This window comes from Cricetulus griseus, chromosome 5, assembly GCF_003668045.3.
Source record: "Cricetulus griseus strain 17A/GY chromosome 5, alternate assembly CriGri-PICRH-1.0, whole genome shotgun sequence".
In the NCBI taxonomy this organism is placed as follows: Eukaryota; Metazoa; Chordata; class Mammalia; order Rodentia; family Cricetidae; genus Cricetulus; species Cricetulus griseus.
The window spans coordinates 167,284,924-167,301,024 of record NC_048598.1 but is presented as its reverse complement, the minus strand read 5'-3'; the positions used below and the strand labels follow the sequence as shown (position 1 = coordinate 167,301,024).

The 16,101-nt window shown below is 37.7% G+C and overlaps 1 protein-coding gene across 21 annotated transcripts in view; it reads right to left on the bottom strand.

The window, feature by feature from the left end:
• The window catches only part of Hdac9 (histone deacetylase 9), a 535,633-nt gene that overhangs the window by 67,705 nt on the left and 451,827 nt on the right, over positions 1-16,101 (bottom strand). For all 21 annotated transcript variants that reach the window (XM_035444966.1, XM_035444951.1, XM_035444962.1 and 18 more), the window contains one exon: positions 4,140-4,381. In XM_035444966.1, the coding sequence (XP_035300857.1) occupies positions 4,140-4,381 (242 nt within the window). The remainder of the gene's footprint in view (positions 1-4,139; positions 4,382-16,101) is intronic.

The window sequence follows — 16,101 nt, the reverse complement described above, 5'->3', positions numbered from 1 at the left end:
GATAGTATTTAGTTTGTGCTTCAACCACTTTATTATGATTGAAATACAAAGAGAGGAAAGGAAACTCATGACGGTTTTGATATCAATAAGAAGTAAGCTTTTAGATAATTCCTTTACTTGTGGATACCTTTAAAAAATTACTACCAAATCCACTCATGTCATTTGAATGCTGTTAGCTTGAACCTTTAGTTCCTTTCCTTATATGCCTAAAAATATAGGAACACACAAAGGTAGAGATGGCCCAGATGTCTATTTCACAAAGTCTCTCACATCGTAAACAACCAGTCCTTACCCTGAGATACAGTATAAAACTAACGTGTGTAGGACTGGAGTGTGAGTTAATTTGGGGAAAGCCTACCTGAAATAGTACAAACACCAAAACTTCACCCATTCACAGAGACAGTTCTTGTTAGAGTTACATAATCTACACACCCATACATTTCTGTAGAAGATAATGGCAAGTTCAGAACTGTCATCTAACACACGAAAATGTCTAGATTAGAGAGACACAGATCCAAATGAAATCACTTCATCAAACTAATTCCATGCACTGGCATCTAGTTTTCTGAATCCTCTGAATTTATGTCAAACCATGCATAAAAATGCGGTTAATTGTTATGGCCTTTTAAGATATCAGTTTCCTTTCAGACACAGAACTACGTATATCTGAAGAAGAGCAAATGTACCCACTGAAGAACAAAAGACTCTATGTCCTACTTAGCCTCTGATATCACCAGGTATGACACCTGACAGGATAATAAAGCTACTCAGAAACTCAGCTCATTATAAGTAAGGAAAATTTCATCTATCATAGGTCATACACATAATTCGTAAGAAATTTAGTTTTTAGCTTTAAATGATGTTAACTAAAGCATAATTTATCCTTTTGAGTATTAGGTATCTAAAAACCTGTGTTTTACAGCAAATAGTGGAACAAAACTTAAAAGCTTTGTGGAATGTTATCAGGACCTTCTTGTTTCTTTGGAGCAACAAGAAGGTGACATTTTGTGCTCAGTGTGTGACAGCCTTACCCAATGCAAAGCATATGGACAGGAGTATTTCTGTTTATTTTCCATATTATATCTTAAAATCTTTGTGCTTTGTATTTTTTATACCAACCATTTAATTGATGTTTTCCAATATACCACTGTTACTTGGGAATCCACAGTTATGTTTAAATTCTGTTTTAATGTCAATTCTATATCACTATTAAGACTGGTCAGATTGATTCAATACTTTATCCAAAGCTTCAGTGCACTGAACTATAACTCCTTCTAGTAATGGAAAAACACACATATTCATTACCATAGTCACAACTTACAACAACGATAATAGGAATGGGGTCTGTCTAAAGAATTTTTTTTAAAAATCACATGTTTATTTCCAGCCATTTTAGCCTCAGTGAGCCATGATGATTTAGGAGCTTTTGGGCAGTCTAGAGAAGACAACACAGTTTTGAGCTCCTACATTCTAGTCACATTCTATGTGGCTTTACAATGTTATACCATTTCTTTCTGCCTCAGGTGGAAACTGGGAGACTAGAATAGAAGGCAACAGGTGCTAATGGCTTACTAGAAGAGCCGGGGATCAAAAGCCAATGCCCTTAAAGCATGGAGTACTGTCTTCCTTATGCAAATAAATCTAAATGAATGTTAAAACATTAACGTTTAGACCTACCCACAAAACAGCAACAACTCAAAATAAAAAAGGAAGTATATAACTTCCAAATCTTAAAGAGAAGATGCAAACACGTTTTCAGCATCTCACAAAATAATGCTACAGTTCCCTTTTAGCCATTTCATGATTCTTACTGTCTCAGATGACTCTTTTCCAACCCTTTCCAGCAGTCAATGGACCTGAAATATCGTTTTGTCTGTGCCACAGAAGCAATTACCCACTTGCTACTCTTAGGTTCTGAGTCGTCAAATGATAAATAACTCACAATTGACTTTAGCAGTAACAATGACACCAAACATTAATGAAAAGAAGACATCTAAAACCAAACGATTCAAGTAGCTTATCAGGATGGCTTGATACTCAGGGAAAAAGGACTCAAACACAAAAGAAAATGAACCATATAGCCATTCAGCGCTTGAAGAAAGGTGATGAATGTAAATCTTACTCATGCCTCATTGCCTTGTTAACATGCCTAGAAGGACTGAAGAGTGCAATCTAGACATCAATGCTTCTATTACTGTTCCAAAGGTCAAACTGAAATAACACTTTGGCATTTATTCAAAAATAAATGAACAAACTAAATGAAGGTGACTCATATTTAAAATACAGCCATGAGATACCGATTTCACTGGGAAAACACAGACAAAATCCTTCATTCTTATTTTTAAGGTATTTTATAGAGCAATAATATGAAAGTATTTGGTAAAGTTCACTAGTAAAGGAAAGAGATTGTATTTTACATTAGGCATTGAAGGGCCTTTTTTGCAAATAATATATCTTGCAGAACAATGAAAACTGGGAAGAAAATAGTATTTTCATCTTCATAGATACTAATTTAATGTTATAACTTAGTTATCTATATTAATACCACATTAATGTATTTGTACTTGATATACATGAAATAACATGCCCAGAATACAGTATAGTAAAATATGGCAGGATTATTACCTTTAAGTCTTCTTTGAAGGAGTTGATTATAAAATAAAATTTTATTGTAAATATTTTGTGCTGTGGTTTTAAATTCAAATTAAATGTCTATTTTATTGAACCAAAACTTCCTTGCACCTCTCACAATTTTAAAACATTGGCCCATTTTGCAGGCCAGGTTATTTGCAAGTGTTAGATCTTCCCTTCTCCAATTCCTGAGTTTTGAGATTAGAGCCATGTGCCACCACCCCCTGCAAGATCCCTGTTGGTAAATGTCTTTGCCAATTATTAAAACAAACAAACAAAAACAAATAAAGCGACAGTGATTTTTTTCAGTGAATATACCGAGGAAGAAAGGAGTAATTTGTGATATATACAATCACCAGATATCAGTAAAAATTCTGAACTATTGTTATATTTCTCCTAACACAACAGTCTATAAAAACATTGAAATATTTACCCAATTTTTTCATATAAAAATCCCTTCAACTTTTCATTGTATTTTTTTCATTATATGCCATATAATATCTTTTCTAAAAGGAGGAATTTATATTAACCTAGATTGAGAACATAAACAACAGAAGAGGGCTGTTTCTATTCACAAGATGGTTTTACCCTTCCTGATTCCTTAGTACACTGATTCCTTAGCAGCATAACCTGGGACCTTCCAGGCTCGTGGCTCTTGGTGGTGACTACACGGGAAAAGGAACACACAGGAGAGAGTATACATGAGAATGGGAAGTTCCTGTCACTCCCAGTGAGTCTGTGAGGTAAAGGGGAAGAGTGGCAGAGCTCTCCCAACAACAAAGCCAAGTGCTTACCAGGTACTTACCCACGTTTCCAACTAGTCCAATCACAATTTCCCTCAAGCCACACACCCATGGCTTAATCACAGTGAACGTCCCCACCTGTTCTCCCAGGGGTTGGTCCCCATCAGGGCTCCCATGTGTTGGTCCCCATCAGTGCTCCCAGGGGTTGGTCCCCATCAGTGCTCCCAGGGGTTGGTCCCCATCAATGCTCCCATGTGTTGATCCCCATCAATGCTCCCATGTGTTGATCCCATCAGTGCTCCCAGGGGTTGGTCCCCATCAGTGCTCCCAGGGGTTGGTCCCCATCAGTGCTCCCAGGGGTTGGTCCCCATCAGTGCTCCCAGGGGTTGGTCCCCTCAGTGCTCCCATGTGTTGATCCCCATCAGTGCTCTCAGGGATTGGTCCCCATCAATGCTCCCATGTGTTGATCCCCATCAGTGCTCCCAGGGGTTGGTCCCCATCAGTGCTCCCATGTGTTGATCCCATCAATGCTCCCAGGGGTTGGTCCCTATCAGTGCTCCCATGTGTTGGTCCCCATCAGTGCTCCCAGGGTTTGGTCCCTATCAGTGCTCCCATGTGTTGGTCCCCATCAGTGCTCCCAGGGGTTGGTCCCCATCAGTGCTCCCAGGGGTTGGTCCCCTCAGTGCTCCCAGGGGTTGGTCTCATGCCCACATTGTGGTGCAGATGCCTGATTGAGAAGGTCAGGGACAAAGACACATTTGCTACCTTGATGTGTTCCTGAAGTTGTGCCTGATGCTGCCGGGTAAGGTTCTCGTGCTGCTTCTGAAACTCCGCTATCAGGAGCTGCTTCTGGATGTGCTGCTGCTGTTGGATAAGAAGCAGCTCCTGCTGCAGTTGCTTCTCACGGACCACAGGATCCACCACAGGCATCATCATCCTCAGGTCTGTCCTTAGGTCTAAAGGTGAGATGGGCTCCAGGCCCATTGGAACCTCAGATTTCACATCCACTGGAGACACAGGGAAGAAGACAGAGAATGGGGGATGAGGTTTGGAAATCAGCATGCCAATGTGTAAACAAGCCAAGAACACAACATGTTCTCCAGCACCTGTAAGCACATGCGTAAAGGAATTGGGCTCAGTCACGACTTGATACTGATGGCAAATCTCTTTTGCATGTAAGCTTTGGTAAAGGGTCCTTGGGTTAATTATCACTCAGTAGTATGCATACTGTTCTGAATCTTTCTACAGTTGTCTGTTTTGAAATAGATGGGCGCAACTATTGGTATCAAAAATCATTCATAAACTTTATTAGACTGAACCACTTAACAAATTTAAGCCACTGAAGACCAAGAAATGCAAGATGAAAAAAAGGAGGTGCCATACAAAAAAAGGAACCTCTTCTATCACAATTCAATTCATGGACTTATGAAAGGTTCTATAGTCAGGGACAGAAGAGAATTCTACCTTAAGTTAATTGTGCAATGCAATACATCTGCATCACCATCAGACCCAGGAAAGAAATGGGGAAAATCTACATCCAAATTTGGATAATGGTGATTTAACCCTAACGATGGGCCACATGCACACATGAAGAAGTGAGAGCGGCCAAGTGCCTAAGTACTGTTTTTTAAATAGTAATCATTTAAATAGTGGAAACCTCACTCTTAAACAAGAGAGGATGAGGTATGAAGGCATGAGGGAACTTCAAGTAAATATTTAATCAAAAAGATCCAATGGCCTAAGTATACCTATGGAAACAACATTGAAATTTATAAAAATTGAATTAGATAATATATATAATGAAGTGTTTAGCATAATTTGTGTAGAAAAGCACGCTGCCCCAGAAAGAATGTTCTAAGCAGGAAAACCACAGCTTGAGAAGCTCTCCAGATGGTGGCTGTTTATGGCTAATGTCTCTCTTCTAGTTGGTCCATGCCCATGCCGCACTGGTGGGTAAACATTCTGAGGAATACATCTACCCTGAGGAATCAGGGAAGTTTACAACTACCTGAAACAGGTCAAGTTAAAGACAATGGATCTTTTGGAAGCGGGGCTATACCTTTTTAGAATTAGGGAACCACTACGCAGCTCCAACACCCAGCATAGACAGAAATAACCAGAAATTTTAATTGCAAAAAATATTTAAAACACTTGAACTTTCTGAGAAGTCTGGGAAAATTGTTCAGTAAGTCAACTGTGACATGCAAGCTGCCAGTTTTAACCCCTATTCTAAAACCCAATGCTTGTTACAATTCCCCTACTTGCACAAGCCTGAGAATGCTAGCACCTCCACCACACCTCAGTCCTTCACCACTAAAGCAGAGATAATTATGGGAACAATAATTAAAGGCTCACATGAGGGGAGTTGCTCAGAGAGTGCACAGCCCCTCACACCCTTCAGTAAAAAGTTTTGGTTTTATCTTTTCTATTATATAAAGTGGAAATTTCCTGCACATGAAAATAACTCTCCAGCATATAAGCAACTCTTGAAATAAAATGGTGATTTGTATAAATACTAGAAAACAAAAACAATTCAGCAATTAAAAGCACCTTCATTGGTAAATAATACAAACCATTAAAAAATGAAACATCACCATGTAGTTACTAAGAATCACATATATGCACATGTATGTATGAGCATGCATACATGTCTGCCTGCATAATGCCCCATTTTATAAGCTAAGAACATGACTGAAATATTTATTAAAAGTGGTACTTCCAATTGGTATAAAACTCCCAAAAATCAGTCTACAATTTGAACCAAGCGGTATTAAGCATTTCTATCAATTGATTTAGATTTGCCACCTCTAGAAACAAATCAGAGACAATCCTAATGGAGAAAAAACTTCAATGCCATATTGTTATTTGAAGTTTCTTTTTTTATTAACCTCGTAGTCACCAACTAGAAGGAACACCTAAATAAACTATGTTACATCCATTTGGTTAAAAAATGTAGTTATGAGCTGGGGAGAGAGGTCAGTTGATAAATTTTTGCCTTGCAAGCATGAGGACACTAATTCAATCCCCAGAACCTACATTTAAAAGCAGTTGAGGATGGTGCTGCATGCCTATAGTACTGGGGAGGTGAAGACGGGTAGACTCTTGAGGCTTACTGGCCAGCCAGCCAAGACTACTTGGTGAGTTCCAGGCCAGTGAGAGACAGTGCAGTAACTGAGAAATAATACCCAAGGTTGTCCTCTGGCCTCCACAAATCTGTGCATGCCTGTGCATATGCCATCCCAGACATATAAGCATGCACGCCCATATGCTCTAAAACATAAATCCATACAAATGAAAATATTAAAATTCTTAAACATCATTAATAAACTGGTATTTATAATACAATAACCAAAGTGCATAAACCTTGCCCCTTAATAATGGAGCCCCTTAAAATATTAGACATCATTCTAAATGTTGAGCCTCAGGACTTGGGAGAAAAGAAAAAAAGGACAAAAACCCAGCCATAACTACATATGTAACACACACACACACACACACACACACACACACACACAGAGAGAGAGAGAGAGAGAGAGAGAGAGAGAGAGAGAGGACAGAAAGAGACTTTTCAGTTACACTAGTCCATAAATTCTGATGCAAGGAGGGATAGAGAGGACAGGTGATGGCAGTGCTTTGGGTGAGAATTTGAATGACTCTCCTTTTCTTCAGCTTCCATATTTCTTAAAATTACTAGACATACTCATCACTTCTACATCTATGTGGGTTTGCAGATCCCAGACTGGGAATTATCCTGTTTGTATTCTATGCAGATTTATGATTTATTTTCAGGGCTTAAATGAAAGCTAAAAGGTATCCTGTTTAGAGACACCAAGGCCTCACATGTAAATGCTTATGAGGGCCAGTCATGTTGTACTGCACACATGTGTGAGTGCATTCATGAAAACTCATATACATCTTGCTTTGCTAACATTGGCTATTTTTCAATGTGTAGACAAGAAGTTTGCACTATCAATACTGCATGTAACAATTTAATGGTGATAGGAAAATGACTTATTAATAAACTGGGGTTGGATAGACAGTGACTTCTTATGACATTACCCTTGTTCAAACAATCAAATTGTGACAAGTTTGAAAACAAGATGGTTAGCTTTAATGGGAAGTGCAGAACTTCTAGTCAAGACTGTGGAGTGATGTGAGAGTTGGAACATGAACTTAGAATTTTTATGAATGCAGCCTAAAGTAATGCTGTTAACACTATACTTCATTTTCATCTTTAACAGGCCAAACTGTAGTCTTCAGTGTTTTTCATAGAAATCTTAATAAGCAAAAGTCAGAATCTTACCCTATAAACGCAAAATATAAAATAATTCAAAAGACCCTTAAGATTTCTTTATTGTTCATAAACTATAAAGTCAAACCCTTGAACTTATTCAAACAAACAAACAAACAAGAAAAAAGATAAGGAATAAAATCCCACAGTGCTTTGAAACAGTCATTGCAAATCTCAAAGGGGAATTTGACTTCTTAACCTGCTATCCCAACAGAAATGATTGTGTCTAACTGCCTGCCTTTGTTCAGAGACTAATCACTAAATTGTGAAAAATCACCCTCAACTTACAAAAACTGCCCTTGATTATAAATAATTGCCCAAGACTGAGAAAAAGCGGCAGGCAAGATCCCAGTCTTTCATCCAATTTATACAGCAGTGATCCACATTCCATTTGTCTAGACTAAATATAGCAGCGTTTAGACAAGAAATCAATAGTGCTCGCAGAGAGGAGGGCAGAGGCATGAATATTTCATCCTTCATGAAGAGAAGTAGCAACCAGCAGAGCCACAGCTCTAGCTGGGTCATCTTTGGCCTGCTGGATTTGTCCCAGCTACTTGGACAACAGCTCATCTCTGTTACTCGTATCTCAGCCCTTCTTCCTATTTTTAGCAGCCATTGCATTGTGGGTGACAAAGATGCTTCTTATTCCAAAAGGAATATGGGTTTTTCTGACATCTTTGCTGACAGTCAAAGGAGTTTCCCAGGAACAATAATAGAAATATAAGACCAGGGCTGAGTTTCAACAAGTGACAGTCACTTTCGTACACGGAATGTGAAAGAAAGGGCACTGTGGATAGCTACAATATTGTAACCAGAAATAATCAGTTTACAAGGAAAATGTAACCATTGTTTTTAATTAGTGAATAAATAGCATTGCCTCTGTTTATATTGTTTGTCTGTTTGAGAGTACAAACCATTCTTCAAAGATTATTCAGAAGTGGTTGTCTGTGATGCAGGTTAGAAGGGGGCTGATGACAACAAATATTAATAATAACATTAGTTATCTATAAATTGTAGTTTCTTTTCCCCCAACAAAATTCAACCCAGCACACAAGTGAGAAAAAGCCATGATAAAATTAGATTTATTTGGACTTTTTTCTTCTTCTGAGATTATAAATATACACAATGAAGCAAAGAATTAGCTCAATGGTTAGGAGCTATTCTTCTAGAGGACCCAGGTTCAAATTCTAGCACCTACACAATGTCTAACAACCACCTGTAGCTCCAGTTCCAGTGGATCTGACGTCCTCTTCTGGCCACCACAGGTACTGCATGCATGTGGTCTACAGATACACATTCAGACAAATATTCATGTAAAATGATATAAACAAGTAAAAATTTAAAATAAAATCAATATATTAAAACATATATACATTATATTAGTTTTTTCAATTGCTCACATGGAGTATTTCCAAACATATACTATCTATTCTTAGTTATAATCTTATAAAAACCTATTTATTCTGTGTTCATAGACTTGTTTCTTTGATAGTTTCTATCCTGTTAATCAACAGATGCATATTTTTGAAAATAATTTTCAGTTTCTAAAGTAGTCATAAATGAAAACCCTCCCAATTCAAAACCAAAACAAAATCCTAAATTGTGTATTCGTGTGTGTGCATGCATGCATTGTGTTTTAATAAGTACAGTTGTTTAAGCATCAAATGTATGAATGTATGCATGCATGCATGCATGCATGTATGTATGTATGTATGTTTAGCTTAATTAAACTTCTAGGAAAAATACATTTTTTGTCAATACTTGGGCCAAGGCCACAGCTGATTCCGAGTGCTAAAGCAAACCCAGCAACTATTAATCGTTCTTAGTTCTTTGTAAGGTTGTTAGTTAAGGATGAGAGAATATGAACACACTTCCAGTGTTTCAAAGCGGGACTCTGGCTGTGACTTTATCCAGTGGCTCCACAGAAACCTCTATCCGTTTCAGAATCTTTCAAGTGAATAATCTTGTAAATGGAAACATTTGATGACAGAAATTTTGTCCAGGTACAACTATCACTGTGGTTGAAGACATAGTTTAAAACCTTGGTTTCACACACACACAAAAAAAATATTAGCATAGACATTCTCACTCTCAATTTGTTTGGGTAAATGAGCAACTTAATATTTATATTCCAAATACTACAGAAATCAGAGCCATGTCTAACAGTATCAATTAATATCCATAATTACAGAGGTCCAAACTCAGAACATAGTGTTGACAACACTGGACAGAGCCAACATTCAATTAGGTTCCTCATGCTACAGATGGCCCATAAATTACTGACAAGTGGACATACGGACTGAAATATCTAAATTTGAAAGGAAAGAAATATTGTTTTGATCATGTACGCCCCTTCCCCTGTTTCTCCTGCACACATAGAGACCTGTGAGAGTGTGTACATGATTCCTGTCACCTGGGAAATACCACCAGATCTGCTCTTCCAACTGCAACAGCACCCCATCAAATAAGTAGGCGATAACACTAGCTGGAGGTGTGGGAAGGATTTGTGGAAAACTTCTTCAATAGTATTAACAGGGCTACCTAAAAGAAAGCCCAGAATGATAGCGTGAGTAGACATTTTTACTCATTAATTTTCATACTTGTCTCTCTTGGTTGCAGGTTTCAGTCTCTGCATGGCAGACTGACTCTACTAAAACACAATAATACATGTTTGTGCTACCACTTCATCTGTGAAATTTTGATCAGTACTTAAAACTGTGACAATCCTACCTAATCAGGGAGGGCTGAGATTTTCATCTGTCTGTGTTATAATGCTTTGTCTTATTGTTTCTGCGCTTTTTGGCCAAATCAAAATAGGTAAGGAATAACTTAGAAAAGTGAGACCCAACACCAATTAAGAGGTTTCTGGGTTGAAAATCACTGTGTATTGAACTCAGAACTTATGCACACAATTCTACTTATCTTTCTGCACAAACATGAAAGGCCATGGGGATTGTGTAAAAGATGATCCGTGAGTCAGGAACTATTGTCTTTATCCTAAACAGTTACTTCATGCATACGATATCGGTTCTACCCTGAAGACCTTGGAAATTTTGCTCTGGTACACACCTGCCTTTGGAAAGTTCTAGTTTCACCATTTCTCCCCTCCCTACCCCCATACATGTTGATTATATTACAAAGAGTTAGACTTTATCTTTCAGTTTATTTTTCTCCTGACAACAAATCTGGCCTTGGAGTCCTGGCTGAGGGCCATGTTATAATGTGGCAAACATGAACAATGTAGGTGCCTACATTCCTGACTATGGGACAGAGCATCCAAGCTGTCTACAGAGCATAGCTACTAAGGAGGAGGTCAGAGAACAGAAATCTGGGCTTGTTCTTTATGGTAAAGGGCCAAGAATGCACAAAAGAGAAGCTCATCCTTGGGTCAACAGTTTCTTTCCATAAGCTTCCAGGAAAGAAAGGTGGAAATTCAGCCAAAAATGGCTGTTCAGCGTCACTGGCTGGAAAGGTGGTTCTACCGTCCAGGAAAAACAAGAAAAAAAGGTCACTTCTTTGTGCTCTTCAGATGTCATCATCGGGATCTTCCGGCTTCAGTGTTCCAAAGGTTCTTAGCTGCCAGAAGCCACTTCTTACAAGTAGGAGTGTGCTGATTCCTCCAAAGCTGTTTATTGAGCTAGTTTTAATTGTCTTTCAATGCATCTATGTGCTATGGGTGGATGTTCTTAAACACTTCTTGTCCAACAGAATTAATCACAGCCAGCTTTCACACCTCCTTTCTAGGTTTACCTACTGCTGCCACTTCCAGAAGCCGGGCCACAGATCCTAATATTGCTTTAAACTGCTTCTTAGCCTGACATCCTCTTTCCTTATCGGTTTAGTTCAGCAAACTTTCTTTTGGAGGCAAGAAAAATAAGAAGTATGATGTGAGCCCCCTGCCATTGCCAGACCTCGCAATGAGGTTCATACGATGTGAGTTTGGACAGAATGGGGCAGGGTGATTATGTTCTGCGAACAGGATGAGGCACAAATAGGCACACAACTGCCAAAAATGTAACAAGCTATTCTAGCATGAGGAGTAAACAGGACTAAATTAAGTTTCCCTTGTCCTATTCTGTGGGTATTAACATCTGATGCTTTAGAGAAGAAAGGAACAGAACAAAATTTGGTGTGCATGGTGGGAGTGGGAAGCCAGGGGCAGCAGACTAAAAGAGAAGGGTCTCCCTCCACACTGTCACACTCCCCATTTATTCTTCCAGTTCTCTGTCATACAAATGAACTAAAACTCTGGGGAATAGGAAAGGTGATAAACACAGGTAAGATTCTGGGCTTGGGCAAGTACTGAAGTCTTTTACTTTCTTCCATTCCATGAAAACTAGTTCAAATCACCTTGACGTTTTCCTTGTCCAAGGCTACCACCTCTCACTCAATTGGGAGCAAGCAAGACAGAGGTTTACATGCCTTTTCCTCTTTTATTCCTTCTATGCTGTTGGTTGTACTTCACCACGGGACTTGGCTAAGGGCTGTTGGCACAGGGTACTGTGTCCTGGTCCCTTTTCTCAGGATGTTACAGCACCATCAGTTCTTCAGTTCTTTTTTCTTGAAGTCCATTCCTCATTGTTTTTCTCTCCATGACCCTCCCTGCTATTCTCTTTTATTTGTTTCTTTCTATGTAAACACTGGTTTTTAATGCTAGTTCTAATGGCAGAACTATTCACCTCACTGCCCTGCCCTCACTCCCTCTGTACCCATCCTCTCAACACTGCATTCTGAACAGTGACACCTGCAATTGCTCTCTTGTTGGCTAACCATATTCAATCCCAGAAACAAGCTACTCTCCCCATCACCAGAGCCTGTGTCTTACTGTCTCTAGAGAACCCCTGTGGAGCTTTGGTCTTCAGCTACAAGCACAAGGAGAGGTCTGAGTGCATGCCTGGTATGAAAGAATGAATGAATGAGAAGATGAAATGCACAAGAGAACTGTGGAAATATAAACATGTGCATAGCTGTATGACCATTGTCACAAATAACAACACACCCTGGGAAAATTCTAAAACAACAATTTATTGGGCTTCTTGATCATTTGAGTTCCAGATTATACAAAGTCTTTACTTAAATTATTTGTAAGTAAATAAAATCAATTATCTGTCAAAAACAAATAAGAATTCACACACAATCTTAAAAGGTTTCACAGTGTCACTTTGCATTTTCTAGATTCCATACCTCTTAAAATGCGTGACAATCATCAACTGACATAGGAGAACACATAGAAAGTACATCTTACCTGTTGAGTTTGTCTCCACATAGTTATCAATTATAGTTTATATCCTGAATTACCTAGCAGTCATGCCTAACTCAGGACCCATAGTATATTAGAAAATTACCCAAAAGTGAAACTGAGAATTTATTTTTTATTTTTATTATTTCCAACTTGAAAGAAGATATATATATATATATATATATATATATATATATTCTTTAATATATATATATTAAATTCATCCAATAAAAATTCTTTGAAAATTTTACATGTCTCTCCCTTGGAGTCTTTAGACTCAAGTAATTTTTGTGGAAAATTAAATGCATTAGTTGGAATGTGCCTAATACCAAAACAAATAATTTAAGGAAATAGTAATCCTTACTTTGACAACCATCCTGCTTAAATTTTATTTTAGGGATGGTAGATATCACTATCTAATTGTCTACTGTTAGCATTTATAATGATAAAGGATAAATAACTTATCAAACATTAAAAGGATAGTTTTCATAAGAATCCTGTAAATTAGTTCAGAGAGGTACAACTCTCCCTCACAGTGTTTGTGATCAAGTCATGAATATCATTAGTTTCTTGAAGAGTACTAATACATGGCATAAATGCAAAGAAAATAAATTCAAGAGGCAATCTTGGCTTTGATTTACTGTTCTCTTATTTCCCAGGGGTCTGGACAGGAAACAAAAATAACCACAAATGACTAAAATATCAGTAGTCCTTGAAATATCAACATTTAAGCAAAAGCAGGCAAACTTTTTAATCAAAGGCTTTGCTATTTTGATTTACTTAATTCAAACTCCCTCTCTGCAAATATGCTTTTGAATTAAGCAGTCATAACAAACCATAACACAAACATGAATTGCCAACTAATTTGTAGAGCACACTTAGTTCTGTCTATGCAAAAAACACAGCTTTCAACTCAAAAAGAACAAGAGATAGTTTATTTCTAGTCAAACTTGAAGGACTATGGCTTAAGAACATGGATTGGGGTTACCCCAAATTCCATGTTCTAATGTGGAAGAAGTTTAAGCCATGAATCAAGGCACTTTTAAAATATATTCTTGGAATCACCAGAGAGTGAGTTACAGAAAGAGAGGTGATACTGCCATTGGTCTCAGATGCTATCTGATGACAATCTTAGCTTTTTGGTTGGTGGAAGCCAGTGTTCTGCTAAGTTAATAAAGTCCCAAAGGGTTTTATTTGTTAGCAACATGATGTTAGTTATGATACAGAGGTGGGCTACTTGGGATCTAAAGTTAGCATGGGATAAAGTAATTAGCCTCTGCATCCACAACATACCCATTTCTCTATTGCAATCACACTTCTTTTTAGGAATTCTCATTGGCAGTTCTAAAGTTATGCTATGGTTGTTAGTCTCTTGCTGCCTAAGAATTGAGTAAAAGCCTCATTCAACTCCTTGTACTATGGGAAAAAAAATCAAGCCTGTTTATGTCACTTTTAAACCAACAGGAACTAAGAAACTAATCTACAGCACTTTGTAATTTGTATAAAAATTTAATCTGATATAAAGGCACCAGCAAATGAAACCCAGGGGAGGCAGGAAATTTTAGTCTTTTAAATGGATAACAGAACTATTAATTTGAAAGAGTTCTTTATTCAATTAAACTCAAATTTCTTCATTTAAGATTGGGAATAAGAGGACTTCCAAAAAAAAACTGTAAAAAAAACTGTAACAAGAGTGAGACAAACCCCCCTTATTCATGTATCTGTTCTCTGTGCAAGTTATATTTTCAGATATAGAGTGACATTTGCAAATGGCTAAAACATATCTTCCCTGTAGAAACCTGATATTAGATGCATATGATACTCTGGTAATGACAGAACTTAGTGCATTATATGGTATGAAATTTAACTTGATAGATACTGGTTGAATAAATGTCTCTTAGGAGATACTGTCTCTTGTATGCTACATGAACAGACTGTACTTGCTTTTCCACAAATAAACTCATCCAAAGTGTATTTTAATCTTTCTATCAGAAAATCTCATTCTTGGCCTGGGGAGATGCTCTACTGGTAAAGTGTGTGCTGTACAAATATAAGTATCTGGGTTCAATCACCAAGACCCAAATGACAAGTATGGGTATAAAACTGTGTCCTTGCAATCCCAGGGCTGCAGAGGTGGAGATGGTCAGATTCCTGATGCTCAGTGGCCAGACAGCTTAGCCTAATTTGCAAATAGCACAACAGTTTCAAGACCTTGTTTCAAGAAGACAAGATAGACAGTGCTAAGGAATAACATCCCTTTTCCTATACATGTACATACACATACATGAGCATGTGAAGGCCCCACGTGATTCTAGCCACACACACATACAGAAAATACACATCAGAAAATAACATATATCTTAGAAGAACTGGTATCTTCATAGATAAGACAAAACCTTGCTTACAACAGACAGTTACTTTGAACAAACAAACAAACAAAAAAAGAATCCATTATATTCTCAAGGTTTCAATACCTATATTTAAGACAACATACTGTAATGTTTAAGACAAACAGTAAAATGAAGGTAGAAGTGCTTTGGATTTTGACACCCTTCTTTTTAGATTTGATCCAGAAGTCTTTTCCTTGTCTCCACTGTCTCACTCATTCCTAGGAAATGTAAATAGGGCTTCAACCTCTGTTCTTAGGAATAAATGTCTGGTTATTATGCTTCTAACAATCAAGAACATTCCTTTATCCATCTGCATGTTTTCTTCCAATAAATCTGCCTGAGCCAGTTGCAGCAGATAAAAACATTATGAGTGCAAATATTTTGAGGATACAAGAGGAGAAAAAAAAAACTCCTATCCACTCACTTCAGCCTCCATCTTTTCTCTCTGGTTATACAGGCTCCACAGTATTTGGACTGAACTCACTGCTCTGTGAGCATAGTCTACATTTATTTTGTTAAATTCAAACCAAGGACAATCCATGCAACTGCTATTTCAAATAACATAAAATTATAATCATATAAGAATAATAATTATGGAATTTAAAAATACTGAAACATTTATATTTGGTGCATGTAGTTTAGATAAAAAGAATGATTAAACCAAAAAGGTCCTCCAGTGTTGTGTGATTTCAGACTTGGACAAGCCAACTTGATTGACAGCTATAGTCATGTCATACAACTTTGGCTCATAAACAGAAACACTACTGTCATTGTCAGGAAGCTCACTGGATATGGGTTTTAGAACAC